The 13,972-nt window shown below is 50.1% G+C and overlaps 2 protein-coding genes across 3 annotated transcripts in view; both read right to left on the minus strand.

The window, feature by feature from the left end:
• Ptprg (protein tyrosine phosphatase receptor type G) overlaps positions 1-6,595 on the minus strand; it is a 766,544-nt gene extending 759,949 nt beyond the window's left edge. For both annotated transcript variants that reach the window (XM_008827507.3, XM_008827508.3), the window contains exon 1: positions 6,139-6,595. In XM_008827507.3, the coding sequence (XP_008825729.1) occupies positions 6,139-6,223 (85 nt within the window). In that variant the 5' untranslated portion in view covers positions 6,224-6,595. The remainder of the gene's footprint in view (positions 1-6,138) is intronic.
• On the minus strand, positions 6,374-8,059 carry LOC115069353 (uncharacterized protein KIAA0754-like). The gene is made up of 3 exons (XM_029560832.1): positions 8,056-8,059; positions 7,686-7,796; positions 6,374-7,377 (listed from the first exon to the last, which is right to left on the minus strand). Exons 1-3 carry the CDS (start codon positions 8,057-8,059, stop codon positions 6,407-6,409), a joined length of 1,086 nt encoding a protein of 361 aa, XP_029416692.1. The 3' UTR covers positions 6,374-6,406.
• Positions 8,060-13,972: the final 5,913 nt, after the last annotated feature.

The following is a 13,972-nucleotide window of genomic DNA, read 5'->3' on the forward strand; positions in this document are numbered from 1 at the left end:
AAAGCTATCATAACTGTCAGTATAATCTGGCTCTAGTGCTGGACCAAGCCCTCACAAGTATTTTCAGAAAATAGCATCAAAATTTGAATGGGCTATGGTTCTGGAGAGAGGGCTCAGTCATTAAGAAAACTAGCTGTTTTTGCAGAAGACCTGGGTTTGAATCCCAGCACCCACATGGCAACTAACAACTGTCCATAACTCCAGTTCCAGAGCATCCGATGGCCGCCTCTGACCTCGGTGGGCATTGCACAACACAGGTACACTTACCTACATGCAGGCAATACACACATACACATAAAATAAAAATAATAAAAATTTTTTAAAAATATTAATCATATCAAGTACAGTTTTCGTAAAAGCCTTGAGCCTGGAGATATCTTATGTCAATTGTATTTTTCTGTCAAAACATTATTTTTGCTAGAAATGATACCAAGTGAAATGGCTTCTCCAATGATAAATGTCCCTAAAGGAGAGGGAATCCTTCATGGAATCTTCTAGTTGCTTAAAGCCACTCTGCACAGCCATCACTGAAAAGACTAAGGGGTCCTTTTCACAACAAGAAATCAACCAGAAACCAGTTACAAGGTCCCATCATCAAGCTTTTTTGAGACTAGAAAGGTCTCAAGTAACCTAGGCTGATATTGAACTAGCTATGTAGCTGAGGATGATCCTGACCTTCTGACCTCCTTCCTCCACTTCCCAAGTGCTGGGATTTCAAGCATGTGCCACCACAACCATTTTATGTGGTGCAGGGGACCAAACCCAGGGCTTCAGGCATGCTAGGCAAGCACCAACTAAGCCACATCCCAACCCATTAAATCTTTTCTCAAAGTAAAATTCATCCACCCATGTGCTCCAGACATTTATCATTTAAAGGGATTGACACATACGGTTCTGGAAATTTGGAACCGAAGAATTTTAAAAACTGGGAAGGGGAGTGTAGTAAATATAGCTTCTTGAAACACACTCATCTTTTGGGGATTTTTTTTTCCAGTGCTAAGGATCAAACCCAGAACTATAACGAAGCTCTACAGAGATCTTTTTTACTATAGTACTACATAAATGTAATACTAAAAATAAGTCAAAACTAAGTTGATAGGTAGCTTTTACACAGATGGGCATTTGATTCTGAGGACAGAGAGACTATGGAACACAGACACACACAGACACACAGACACACACACATATACACACATACACACCTACACACAGACATGATTCTCAGCAGACAAGATAGTTGCTCTGATTTCCAGACCAGGAGCTGGAGGCATGTGATCTTTTAATCCTCTGCAAATACTTCCTGCAAAGCGAATGCAGCCAACCTTGGACTAACACACATGTCCACTTTGTTCTGTGACAAACCCAGTGACCAATGCTGAATTCCACAAGAAGCTCTTAGGCCTGTTGGCAACACGCTCTTCAGAGAACATTTCTCACCTCCATGAGTCCTCCCTCTACCACACGTGGCTATGAGCCTGACCTAGATCAAGTGCAGGTGAAAACTGAGCACAGAGACACTCTTCCTGAGCTTCTGTTTTATTAGTAGTAGGGCAGGCCTTTTATTCCTCACACAGGCAGAGCCAGAAACCAACAGCTAGGGATGACCACTCAGCATCCAAGAGAGCTCAACCTAAAACTAAGGTAGACGGTGGGTTTACTAGAGGCCTTCAAGCCCTTTGGATGGAACCTTAATTGTTCCTATAAAGCTCCAGGTTATAGACTATGTCGAGAGAGAGGGGGGAGGGGCTCATGATGAAGGTGTTAATAGTAATTTTCTACCCCACCTATGCCAAATGCACACTTTCTATCTTCACCTTGTCTAGAAAAGACATTACACAGTCCCACAGGCTACAAGCAAATGCTGAGCAGAAACACGGAATAAAAGCCACCGAGAGCACCTTCCATGACAAAAGGCAAGCTTTATAACTCGGCCTGCCAACTGCGCTTCACAAGCTTTCCTGTCCAGGCAAAGCAAAGGTAGGTGCCACACTGCTTTTGTGATGAAAGAAGGTGGCAGAGAAATGGGACCAGAGAGAAGAGGCAAGACGCAGGTTCTCTAATAACCACTGTGCCAGGGAGCTTTTGCAAAGCTTACAGGATAGCAGGAAAGTTCCTTTCAATTGGTGCATGGGTACAACCAACCATACTATGTTAACTCTCTCGGGAGAGAGCAAATGAGGGGGGTTGCTTTGTTTCAAACCATTAAGTCATCAGCATGCTCCTGAACAACCTCAAGTAAACATTATAATCTCTGATTCAGTGGAAACAGTGCTACTCAAAGTGCCACTATGGGATGGCCCCCCTTTTTCAGGTCAGCAAGCCCTTCTCCTTCCCACAACAGTTAACTTCCTCTTATTTTGGGAGGCTTCAGTAATGCCTTTGTATACCTGTGCCTGTTGGTTTGTATTTGTGTTCTGACTTGAACAAACCTCTACCATAAGCAATGTCTGGAAGGAAACACCAGAGACTTGATTCAGTAATCGTGTCAAAGGGACACAGTTTTGCAGACTGGATAATCTTTTTCACACAGGATGTTTTTGAAGGAGTGAGAAACCTTTCTGATCTCGGAGAGGAAGGCTACGGAGTTCCAAATTCTAGTCCTGCCTTCTCCTAAGAATGGCCCTGGGAGGGCCATCCAGACTCTCAACATGTGGAAATACAGAAAAGTCATTGGTGAGACAGTCAGGGTTCACTGGACATCAGATGTGGATCACCCAGTTCTGACACATCCAGGGTGGCAGCTGGGCTGGTCCATCTGACCCATTTCCAACAGCTACCTGCTAGATATAATATCACCACTGCACAAAACATCAGAACCGAAGAGAAGTTATTCTGAGAGGAGAAAGAAGAAATCCATTTGTATGAGTCTTTTCGGAATAGTTAACCAATGCAAAATACATTGGGGGGGTGGGGGGGGAGGAACCGACGACCACACCCTTTCAAGTAACAGTTCAGAGGTGTTTCAGTTCCCAATGACTGGGGATAAAAACTAATTATTTAAATCAACTACGCTTATGATTTGCTTTAAAATTATGTTGACACCAGGCCTGTAACTCCAGCACATGAGAGGCAGGAAGAGCAGGTGTTACAGGCAGGGCTGAGCTGCATGAGCTCCTATGCTCACAACAAAAAATGTTGAGAAGGCTGAAGGTCTAGATGAAAACAGACTGACAAAGATTGAGGCTTTGGAGACGTGTAAGAATCCCCTACACCATCTCCCTGCTTTTTCCACACTAATTTTTTCTTTTAATTAAAGCTTTAGGTTAGAAAAAAGCAAGGATTTGAAAAATGGAGGGTGCCCACTATCATATTTGAAGATCCTTCCGCTTTGCACTTTGAAAGCATCATTCGGAGCACCACACTTGGTGAGGAATCCCACACTCGCCATTCGGTCTTAAGAGCAATAACTGTGCTTCCGACCGCTGGAAAAGACCCAAGCCGAAGCTGCTTTTAAAGGCCTAAACCACAGCGACCCTGAGTCCTGAACATGGGACGATTCTAAGAGCAAAGAAAATAACCAATCTCAGATTTCAGCTAAAAACTCACAAAGAGGACCCTGATCGACAACCAGAAGCATTTTAACCCCGAGTCAAACACTTAAAACTGTTACAGAAGCTAAGGCAGCAAGAAATGGGGGGAGGGGGTCCCCAAAGCAAACTCTGGTCCCCACAAGGATTCGAGCCAGCCACAAGCAGCAGCGCGGAGCCTTGGGCGCCGCCTCGCGCCCAGGGATGTCGCAGACCCCCATCCTCGGCACCTGGGGGCGTGCGTCCCATCCTCCGGCGTGAAGATGGCCAACGTGGACCAGTGGAGGTGGTGGGAGCTAGACGATGGCTCTGGGGCGCCCCCTGAGGTTCAGCGGCGTCGCACCACCCTCGGAAAACCGAAAGCCAGCATCTCCCAGGGCTGTGACATTTTAACTTTGATGGCCTCCAAAGGCTACTGCACCCTGGCAGGCTGTTTCTCCTGTGCCTCTGAACCACTGCTCCTTCTCTTCCCGATTCCCCTCAGCTCCCGGGAGAGGGTAACATCTAGTTACCGCGAAACCTGAGCAGGGAAGGAAAATAAGGTAAACCAAAATGGTCCAAGCCCCGCCAAGGCGGCATCCCTAGTGGTCCCATACTGGGGTTGCAAACCTCAGACCAAGAGGAAGGAAAATTCAGTGCGAATACTGGATACATCTCCGAGGAGGTTGGCCAGAAACGGAATTGGAAATTTCTGTTTTGCAAGGCTGCCTCCCGCTGCCCCTATTAAAAAGTGACCCTAACTAAGCTCGACCCTCCCCAGCCCACTCAGCCGGCAAGTCCGTGGCAAAGAAGAGGAATCTAGCCAGGAGTGGGTGATTAAAAAAAAAAAAACAAAAACCGCTGGTCGGTGGTCTCTAAACGGAGGGGAAGAGTGGTATTTCTCGGGGGGAGATGTTCCCCCCTCCCCCGGGCATCCACTCCCACAGTGGCAGGACCCTAGTGGGCAAACCCCAGGCCTCCGGGTGAGTGTGCAAGCACATCCTCGTCCAGCCTCCGAGCTGAGTTTCCGGACGCTGTACCGGCTCCAGAGACAGGAGGATGCGCGGAGGAAATGCGGGAGCGGAAGAAAGAGAGGTTTGCCACTCTGCCCCAGGTGATCACTCTTGAACCTACAAAGGGAGCACTCCCTGCAAGTCCCCCGGGAGTGGGTCCCCGAGGGCAGCGAAGGCTCCCATGCCCGGCACGACAGGGCTGGGGGACCAGCTTCACCAAAAACCCCCGCCCTGGTCGCCTGAGCACAGGCGGCTGTTAACCGGGGAAAGAGGAAACATCGGGGCACGTTTCTTTTCGTTGATTCGGATAACCGCCTCCTCCAAGGACCCCAGAACGGGCGGATGAGAAAGCAGAAAAACAAGGTGTTCTGTCCTTAGGAGATCCAGGGAAGAAAAGCGAATCGCGCCCTTTCTCCCACCTTCCCTCAGCTAGGGCAGAGGACACGGCCTCCACCGCCCAGTGAAGGATCTGGACAGCTTGAGGGAGCCTGGGGTAGCAGCCCGCGGACTCTGCAAGGAAGGCGGCTGGCCTCTGCCCTCACCAGGGGGAGGGTATCTGCCGGCTGAAGGCTGGATGGAGGGTCGCCGAGCTGCACACCGCACACTGTTACGTGCACTGATTTTAGTATTGTCCTCAATGACCAATATTGTCCTGCCTTAACCCAGCCAGAAAAGAAGCAAGTCTGAGTCTGGGTCTGGGTCTGGGTCTGGGTCTGGGTCTGGGTCTGGGTCCGGGTCTGGGTCTGGGTGTCGGTCTGGGTCTTAGTCTGGGTCTGGCAGGCACACTCAGCCTGCAAAAGGGCAAAGATGAAGGTAGACAGGGCGCGCCAGACAGCAAAAAAACCCGCCCCGGCGCGAACAGCAACCCAGCAGCTGGCCCGCCCCCGGTGCCTGGACCCCCGCAATCTGGCCCCAAAGAGTCTTGCTGAAAGGAACCTAGTGAGGCACCAATCTAGTCTAAATCGCCTGCTCCCTGCTCTCCAGCTGTGCCCAGGCCCCCGGGTCCGGCACCGAGGCGTAGCCCGCACCCCAGCGGGTGAGCAGGCATGGAAAGAGGCGCCCCCGGTCACTGCGACCAGAACGCCGGCTGCTCCCTACATCCTGAGTCCTCTGCAGCTAGCCTCCGCCTTTCATCCCCGAGCACCGCCACCCCGCAAAGGGACCGAGGGCTGCAAAGCGAGCCACCCCCCCGCGCGCGAGCTATACGCTCCCCCTATCCACGCCGCAGCAACCGGAGCACCCCAGATCACCCAAACCAACAGAGCATCCTCCCAGTGGCCCCGGTCTCCCCAGACACCCCGCAACTCCAGCCGGATCCGCTCAGGATCAGCAAAGCAAGTCGCCTTTCCTCCCGACTCCAGGTTCTCCAAGCTTCCCAAATCACAGTCAGAGCAGACCCAGGGTCTCCAATCCGCCTCCCCAGCCCGCCCAGCTTCTTCCCTCCCCGACCACCATCCTCCGAGAACGCCACCAGAGCCAATGAAGCGGATTCCGCGTTCCCCCCTCCACCCTCGCCGCGGTCCCTGGGACTGGCGCCCAAAGCTCCGCGCCCCGGCGACAACTCCGCAGACCCCGCGCGCGCGGGCCAGAGCCGCGTCCCCTCGGCGGCCGCCACTCACCGGGGAAGCACACCACATAATGGAGCACGGAACTGGTGATTTTCAGGAACAAAATCCACCAACACGGTTCCAGTAACCTCCGCATGTCCGAAAACGCACATCGAAAAGAGAGAAGCAGGGGGGTAAACTTGTTGAATAAGTTCGTGCTTCCGCGCGAGCCTCGGCTCAGACTGAGAGCTTTGTCGGCTCGCCCGCTGCACCAGCTCCCCACGCTGGGCGACGGGTCCCCCCGGAATCCGGGAAGCCGCCGAGCGCCCCCGGGAAAACCTCAAAAAGTAACCGCGAATGCAAAGCCACGCTGGGGACGATCCTCTCGGAGAAGGGCTGCTTTCGGCTCACACTCGATCCAGCCGATCGCGCAGGGTGAGGACCAGGCGGACGGCGGCAGTACCCGGGGCCCGGGGCAGGCAGGAACCGCGGACCGCGGCAGCGAGCAGCCGGCGATCCCCAACTTGAGTCGGCAGCGCAGCGCAGCTGGGGAGCCGGCGGACGACGGCGGGGCTGAGCGCGGCGCGGCGGCTCCGGGCTTCAGGCAGGCAGCTCCTTCCAGGGCCCGGGCAAGAAAGGAGGCATGTCTGCGGGCGGGGAAAGGCAGGGAAGCGGCGGGGCGTAGCGCAGAGTACCCCCAGAACAGCAACAGCCGGAGGAGCGGAGGGAAAACACAAAGGATCTCAGAGGGGCGCTGGGGCGAGGGCGCCTTCAGTCCATGCTCCTGAAAGTTGTGGCTCCGGCGCAGGCTGGGGAGGAACCGGGAGCGCGGGGCTGGAAACTGGCCATACCTCCATACAGGAAGTAACATGTGAGCATGGATCCTGGCAGAGACTTTAAAGCCGGCAAGCGGGCGAGCGGGCGAGCTGGGGGCGCGCGGCGGCGGGGGCGCGCCAGCAGGAGCGCGCGGGGACGCGCAGCTCTGGATCGCCGGGGGCGGGGGCGCGCGCTCCGCTCTCTTAAAGCGGCCGCGCGCTGGGCTCCGGCCTCCTAAAGCTTCCTGAGGTCCGCTCTCCGGGCGCGCCCTGGGGCTGTGTGATCTGGGTTTGCGGGGAGCTGGGGTGACCCCGGCTGGGTCTCCCGGAGGGAAGAGGTTGACTGTCCGCTGGGGTCCGCGTGGCTCTGCTAGATTTCGCGTGGTGCGAGCTCTTAAAGACGTAATGATCTGTGCGGGGTTGGCGAGATCTCTGGTCCGTGGCAGCCCGCCGATCGGGGACTTGGGGGAGGGGAAGAGGGTGCCCCGGCCCGAATCTGGGGACAGGAAGGAGTCAGCTTGCTACCTTTCTCAGGGCAAGGGGGCTTCCTGCACCCCCTCACTGCCTTGAAGGTGCCACGGTGGGGCGCACCTCCTTGCGCCCCCAGCCCAGCGCATTCCCTCGCTTGGAAACAAAGCCGTGCGCCCTTTGCACTCAGGTTGCATTGAGATTTGATTTTTTTTTTTTTTTTTTTTTTTCCTTTCCTTTCTGAGCCTCCACTGGCCGATTCTACGTCTGGGGAGAGCGGGGGAAGGGTGAGAGATTGATCCAGGCTTGCAAAATACAGCCCAAGTCCCACACCACCTTTCTCTGAGCAGTGAAGGATTGGCGGTAGAGTTTTCCCTGCTCGCTGCTCCGGGGTGAAGTTGGCTGAGCCGGGTCTGGTCCCGCGGGAAGTGCGCCTCTCACCCGGGGCTAGGGAAAAGCAGAGCCGGGGGGCGGGACCGGTTTCCTGGCAGCCTCCCCAGGAGCCACTGCTTAAGCTCAGGAGAGAGGCATCCGGGGGAAATGCAAGGACTAGGCTTATCTGTAATGAGTTTTGTCCCTTGGCTCTGGGTGAGAAGATCTTTATCACTTAGACTTCTAAACGTCCAGTTTTTTTCTCTTAACTTCGGTGCTAAAAGAGGGGGAGGCGGGCTCTTGATCAAACGTGTCATTGAGCCAAAGCAATTACCCATATGTCTTTTTTTCTTGCCTGATTTTTCTGCCTCTATAAAATGATGTGGACGTGTTTTTAACATGTCCCACCCTGGCCTCTTGTTACACCCACCCGAACAACCCAACCGGATGTTCGGTTTTCAAATAATATACAGATGTTCTGAGAGCCTGCCGCATGATGTGGTTAGAAAAGCAGTTTCACACCCACATTTACAAAGAAAAACCTCTGAAAAGTTGCGTTTGGGATGACAAATTAGTAAAAGCCAGGAAGTTCCTGGGGAGGGACCCAGCTCTATCTTTAGCAGAGCCGGGTAATACCCTCCCGGGCTAGGGAACAGGGTGAGTCTGTTTGCCTTGGGATTTGGCCCTTGTGTTGCAGTGACGCCCCTCGTGAATGATTGAAAGTTGTGTTAGAGGGTTGGTTGTTCAAATGCCCGTAAGAGACAGAGATGGTTGAAATGAGCCTGGCATGACTGACTGCCTTCTTCCAGGTGGGTCCCGTTTTATCACCCAATCAGTGGAATTTGAATCACACGGAGATCAGCATCCTCAGCTGGGTTTTACCTGTGGACTGGGCATCATCAGAGCTGCCCTTTGTGGAATGTTGAATTCTTCCCGTACTCTGTGCTGGTTGGGCAGATGGGCTGAGCACCAACTTTGCCTGGTATACTGGAACCTCGAATACCTGGAAAGAAACACACCAGCCTGTTTGCCTCACCTGGGAAAAGCCAAAGAAGGAGTGGTTTGAGAGGAAAGAAATGTGAAATGCTAAGAAAGGGCTCCAATATCCCAGGAAACATCTGGTCATCTAGAAGAGTGAGTGACTATGCCCCTGGTAGTGTAGGGGACCCATGTGTACTAAAACTTCACATCACTTTAGGTCAGCTGGTGTCTGTCCTGGGAGTCCAGGCTAAAGTTTACCACCAACTACTCTTGGAAACAGCTCAGGCTCTATCATGATGTTCCTAGAAAAGCTAAAAAGTATTAGCCAGACAAATCAACAGAAGCCTGTAATCCCAGCACTCAGGAAACAGGCAGAAGGATCCCAAGTTCAAGGCCAGCGTGGTTTCATATCAAAACCCTGTCTCAAAAGGAGATAATTCAGTGGTTAAGAGCACTGACTGCTCTTCCAGATGACCCAGGTTCAGTTCCCAGCACCCGCATGGTGGCTCACAACAGGGAATCCCACATCCTCTTCTGACCTCCACAGGCACCAGGCATACACATGGTACCCATACATATATGCAAGCAAAACATTCATACACATAAAATAAAAATAAATCTGTTAAAAATTTTTCAGACATTTTACACAGATGTACATTCTTATTCCTTCTGCCAACTGCAGAGTAAACATACCAGATGTGGTTTCAGGTTCTGGTGGCCACAGACCTGATGGGCTTCCATCTGATTACAACACAACTGTCCCTTTGAGGTGCTGTGGGGGCTGCACAGTGCAAGGAGCAGAACTGGTAGGAGTGTCCTGGGAATGTCAATGCCAGAGGGAGAGGACCATGGCCCCTTGGTGGGAAAGATGAGAAAGTGCTATTACTGGTAACAAACCATCACAGCTGAGCAGCATAAAGCTTGTACATTTATTATCTCACCCTTCTAGAGGTGAGAAGTTGGGGTCATCAGATTTAGGCCCTCTACTAAGGAGCTCCTGAATCTGAACCAAGTTAAGAGCCAGGCTGTCTCCTCCAGAGCTGGAGGGATCTCTTCAAGCTCTTCACATTACCCACAGAACTCAGCGCTCCTCCTGGTGTCTTTCTTGCAGGCTGTTGACCAAGGATTGCTCTCAGTTAGAGGGTTCCTGGCATCTTGACAACTTCCTTCAAATCAGTGGGGGTGCCAGGCATAGTGGCACAGGCCTTTAATCCCAGCACCCAGGAGATAGAGGCAGGTAGATCTCTGAGTTTAAGGGTAGCCTGGTTTACTCAGTCTATACAGATCAGCTGGGGCTACAGGGAGACCCTGTCTCAAAAAGGCAGAAGGAAAAAAAAAAAAAAAAAGCCATCAGGAGAACCCTGTGCCATCAACTAGAAGATCTGAAAGTGAGTATCCCACCAACTTTGCTCTATAAGACATACAACCTAATCAAAGGAGTGACTATCCAGGCTCATTCAAAAGTCATGGTCACTCTCACAAAGGGAGGATTACTGTCTGGGGTGGGAATCTTGGAGATACATATCAGAATTCTGCATGCTATAGTGCTGATCAACTATTGGCAGCATCAGTGTTCCTTGATTTCTGATGGCTTGTGGCCTAGTAAACCCATCATAAATCAAAAAATCAGCTGATTTTGCTAGGATGCACCTGTAATCCCTATACTCAGGAGGCTAAGGCAGGAGGATGGTAGATGCAATGCTAGGCTGGGCTACATAGTGAGACTGTGTCTCAAAAAATGAAAGGACAGGGAGAAAGAGGAAGGTGAAGAAAGACTAGAAGCTCCCATAAGGCACAAAAACACTGAATACACTTCAGCAGGACAGGATGCTGTAGGGTGTTGGCTATTTCACCATGTGACCTGATGACCACCTAAAAGCTGCTGGTACCCAGCAGGTCCACACTATCACATCACACATCACTAGTCCAGGTAAAAGTTCAAACTCTGAAGTATGGTTTCTGCTGAATGCTGGTTGCTTTCTTACCAACATTAGCATATCACAAATCAAACCATCCTAAATCAGGGACCATCTGTCTATACAGAGAGGTGGTTAGGGACAGTAGCCGTCAGGCCAGCTTGGATGGGCTCAGATGTTACTTATACATGCATAACCACAGGGAGAGTACCCCCTTTGCGCCTCATCTTCCTCATTTGTAAAGTGGGAAAATAACTGCATCTACTCCTAAATTGAGAGAATTAAAAGGAATTAATATACATAAAGTACTTAGAGCAATGCCAGATACCTAATAAGCATTTAATAAATGTAAGCTATTACTGTTATCTCTTCACCCAGCAAGGCGATAGAGAGGGAACATCTGTTATTTTCTAACTGCTCAGCTTCCATTTCTTCTAGTAATACCATCCCAGTTTTCCTTTGTGCAAAACTCACCAGATGGTCTCGGCGAGTTGATGCCTTCCCCCTCCCCCCGCCCCGGCCCCTATACCCAGCCTTCTCTGTCTCACCAGCTCAGCATGGCCAGGTGCCCAGCCTTGACCATAGAGTATATCATCCCCCAGCCCATGTTTCCAATTGAGCTACTAAGGGTCAAACTTTCCTTGGGAGTCAGGTGTAGTGGCACACACCAATAATTCTAGTATTTGAGAGGCAGAAGCAGGAGGATAAGGTCTTCAAGGCCAGCCTCAATCATATAGCAAATTTGAGGCCAACCTGGACTACATGAGACACTATATCAAGAAACAAACAAACAAAAAATTTCTCTTGGAACTGATGAGATAGTTGAGTTGGTGAAGTGTTTGCCACACAAATATGAAAATCTGAGTTCAATCTCCAGGCCACACTTAAAAAGCCAGGCACAGTAGCTCGTACTTGTAATCCTAGTTCTGGGGAGGCAGAAATATGGATCTCAGGGCCTCGCTAGCCAGCCCCAAGTCCCAGAGAGAGATTCTGTATCAAAACACAAAGTGGATGGCTCTTGGGCAGCAATACCCAAGGATGACCCCCTGGCTTCCACACACATGCATGTGCATGTGGCACACACGAATGTATATACACACATACACAATCCAACTTCCTCTCGGGTTTGCCCAACTAGATGAACTTGAGCCCTGAACTGCAAGGGAGGCTCCAGTTAGGATGGACCTGTTTAGCAATGAAACTGACATACAAAGGGAATCAGAAAGAAGAAATGGAGAATGAAAGAACACCCGATATTTTCATCTGAGTCCTTGAATTGAGTTATAACTGAAGCCAGACCAAACTCTGAACTCAATCATGTGACTTGATAAATTCCTCTTACTGTGTATGACTCTTTTGTTGGGGTTTTATGTGTGAAATTAAAAACCTGAAACTGGGGGTCTGGAGAGATGGCTCAGCAGTTAAGAGCACTGACTTTTTTGCAGAAGACCCAGGTTTGAATCCCTGGCTCTAACAACCATCCATAACTCCAGTTCCAAGGGATTTGATGCTCTCTTCTCAGCTCTGTGAACACTACATGACAGGGATGCACTTACATGCAGTCAGTGCACTCGAACACATAAAAAATACAAATAAGTTAAAAATAAATTAATAAGCTGGGCGTGATGGCACACACCTTTAGTTCCAGTGCTCGGGAGGCAGAGGCAGGCGGATCTCTGTGAGATCCAGGCCAGCCTGGCCTACATAGCAAGTGCCAGTTGGGGCTACAGGGAGACCCTGTCTCAAAAAGACCCAAAAATAAATTTAAAAAATTACCTGAAATTGGGACTCCATGACAACAGATGAGCAAAATATCCACATTTTACAAAAAAAGGAAGCAGGAGCCATTAGAGCAAAGTGACTGCCACTGGAAACAACAGAAGACTAATGCTTCTGATACCAGAACTATTGTATCAATCATCATTGTTAAAGAACAGATCACTCCGAAGTTTAATAGCTTGAAACAACATTAATTTTATTTGTTCTTGATGTTAAAGACCAGCAGTCTAGGCTGGGCTCGGCTGTGAAGTTCTTCTGCCGACCTGTTCTGCAATCACTCCTGCAGTTTCAGTGCTAGGACGCAGACGGTGGCCTCCTCACATGCTTAGCAAGTGGTACCCAGCCAGCCTCATCCCTTTGCCTGTGTAGATTTACTCACACAAAGGTCTCCAGATAATGGGAGAGAGAGTGAAAGCTACAAGGCATCTGGAGACCTTGACTGAGCAGGTTAAGCAGCTGTGGGATGTCACATCGCCAGGCCAGGCTCAAGAGGCAGTGGGAGCATCTTGATGGGAAGAGCAGCAAGGTCGCATCCCAAAGGGACCTGAACGTAAGGACGGGGAGAAGTGTTGTGCACCCCCCTTCCCAAAGAAGCTGCTTCGTCGCCTGTAAAACTGACTGTTGCCTATTAGGGGTTGAATTGCTGAAGATCCATTGGGAAAAGGTACATCGCAGCTGTAACCCACAGTACCGCAGAATGTGACTTTTCCCGATGGGAACTTTACAGAGAAAACCAAGCTAAAATGAGGATATATTTGTGGTGGACCATAATCCAATTTGATGGGGTATCCTTATTAAAGGGGAAAATTTGGACAGAGAGACAGAAAAAAACATACAGCAATCAATGAGAAGACACAGGATGGAGACAGCTGCGTGAATAGCTGGGTACGTATAAAAGCCAAGGAGCCAGGGATTGTGGGCAAAGAATTCTCATACAGGTTCTAGAGGAAACACAGCTCTGCCCACACCTTGATTCTGAACTATGCCTCAAAAACTGTGAGAGAATGGGTTTCTGTTGCTGTAACACATAGAGTCTGTGATACTCCATTACTGCAATCCCAGGAAAGTAGCACAGAGCCCATTAACCATCTCCCCCATCAGCCACCTCCAGCCTGTGGCCCTTGGCCCACATGTGCCCCTGAACAGCTATGAATGAGGACAGAAATAAAATCATAAACTTACTCAAAGCATTATGAGGATTTTTTTCTTTTCTTTTCTTTTTTCTTTTCTTTTTTTTTTGTGACTCAGTTGCTTAGTTCTTGAGCATGAACTTTATAAATGACAAAGTCATGTCACAACATCAAAAGGTTGGACACACATGTATCCTTTACATATCTTCAGCCTCTCAAATGAATGTTGAGAAAACAATGAAAAAGAGTCAATTCTATGCACCCCAAGTTTAAGTTTGGGGGCAATTTTTGTTTGAAGAAAAATGAAATTAAGAGTTAGGCATGAAGGCTGTGTTAGGGTTCTCTAGAGGAAGAGAACTGGTGGAATGAATATTTATTAAAAGAGGATTTGGGTCAGTGAGATAGCTCAGTAAGTACAGGGTCTTGCAACCAAGCCTGACAACCT

This window comes from Nannospalax galili, unplaced genomic scaffold, assembly GCF_000622305.1.
Source record: "Nannospalax galili isolate Female #2095 unplaced genomic scaffold, S.galili_v1.0 scaffold91, whole genome shotgun sequence".
Lineage (NCBI taxonomy): Eukaryota > Metazoa > Chordata > Mammalia > Rodentia > Spalacidae > Nannospalax > Nannospalax galili.

Coding starts and splice junctions, on each gene's coding strand:
- LOC115069353 (XM_029560832.1), bottom strand. Junction 7,378..7,685: donor CCTTCACTGCTCAGAGAAAG/GTGGTGTGGGAC, acceptor TCCTGTCCCCAG/ATTCGGGCCGGGGCACCCTC.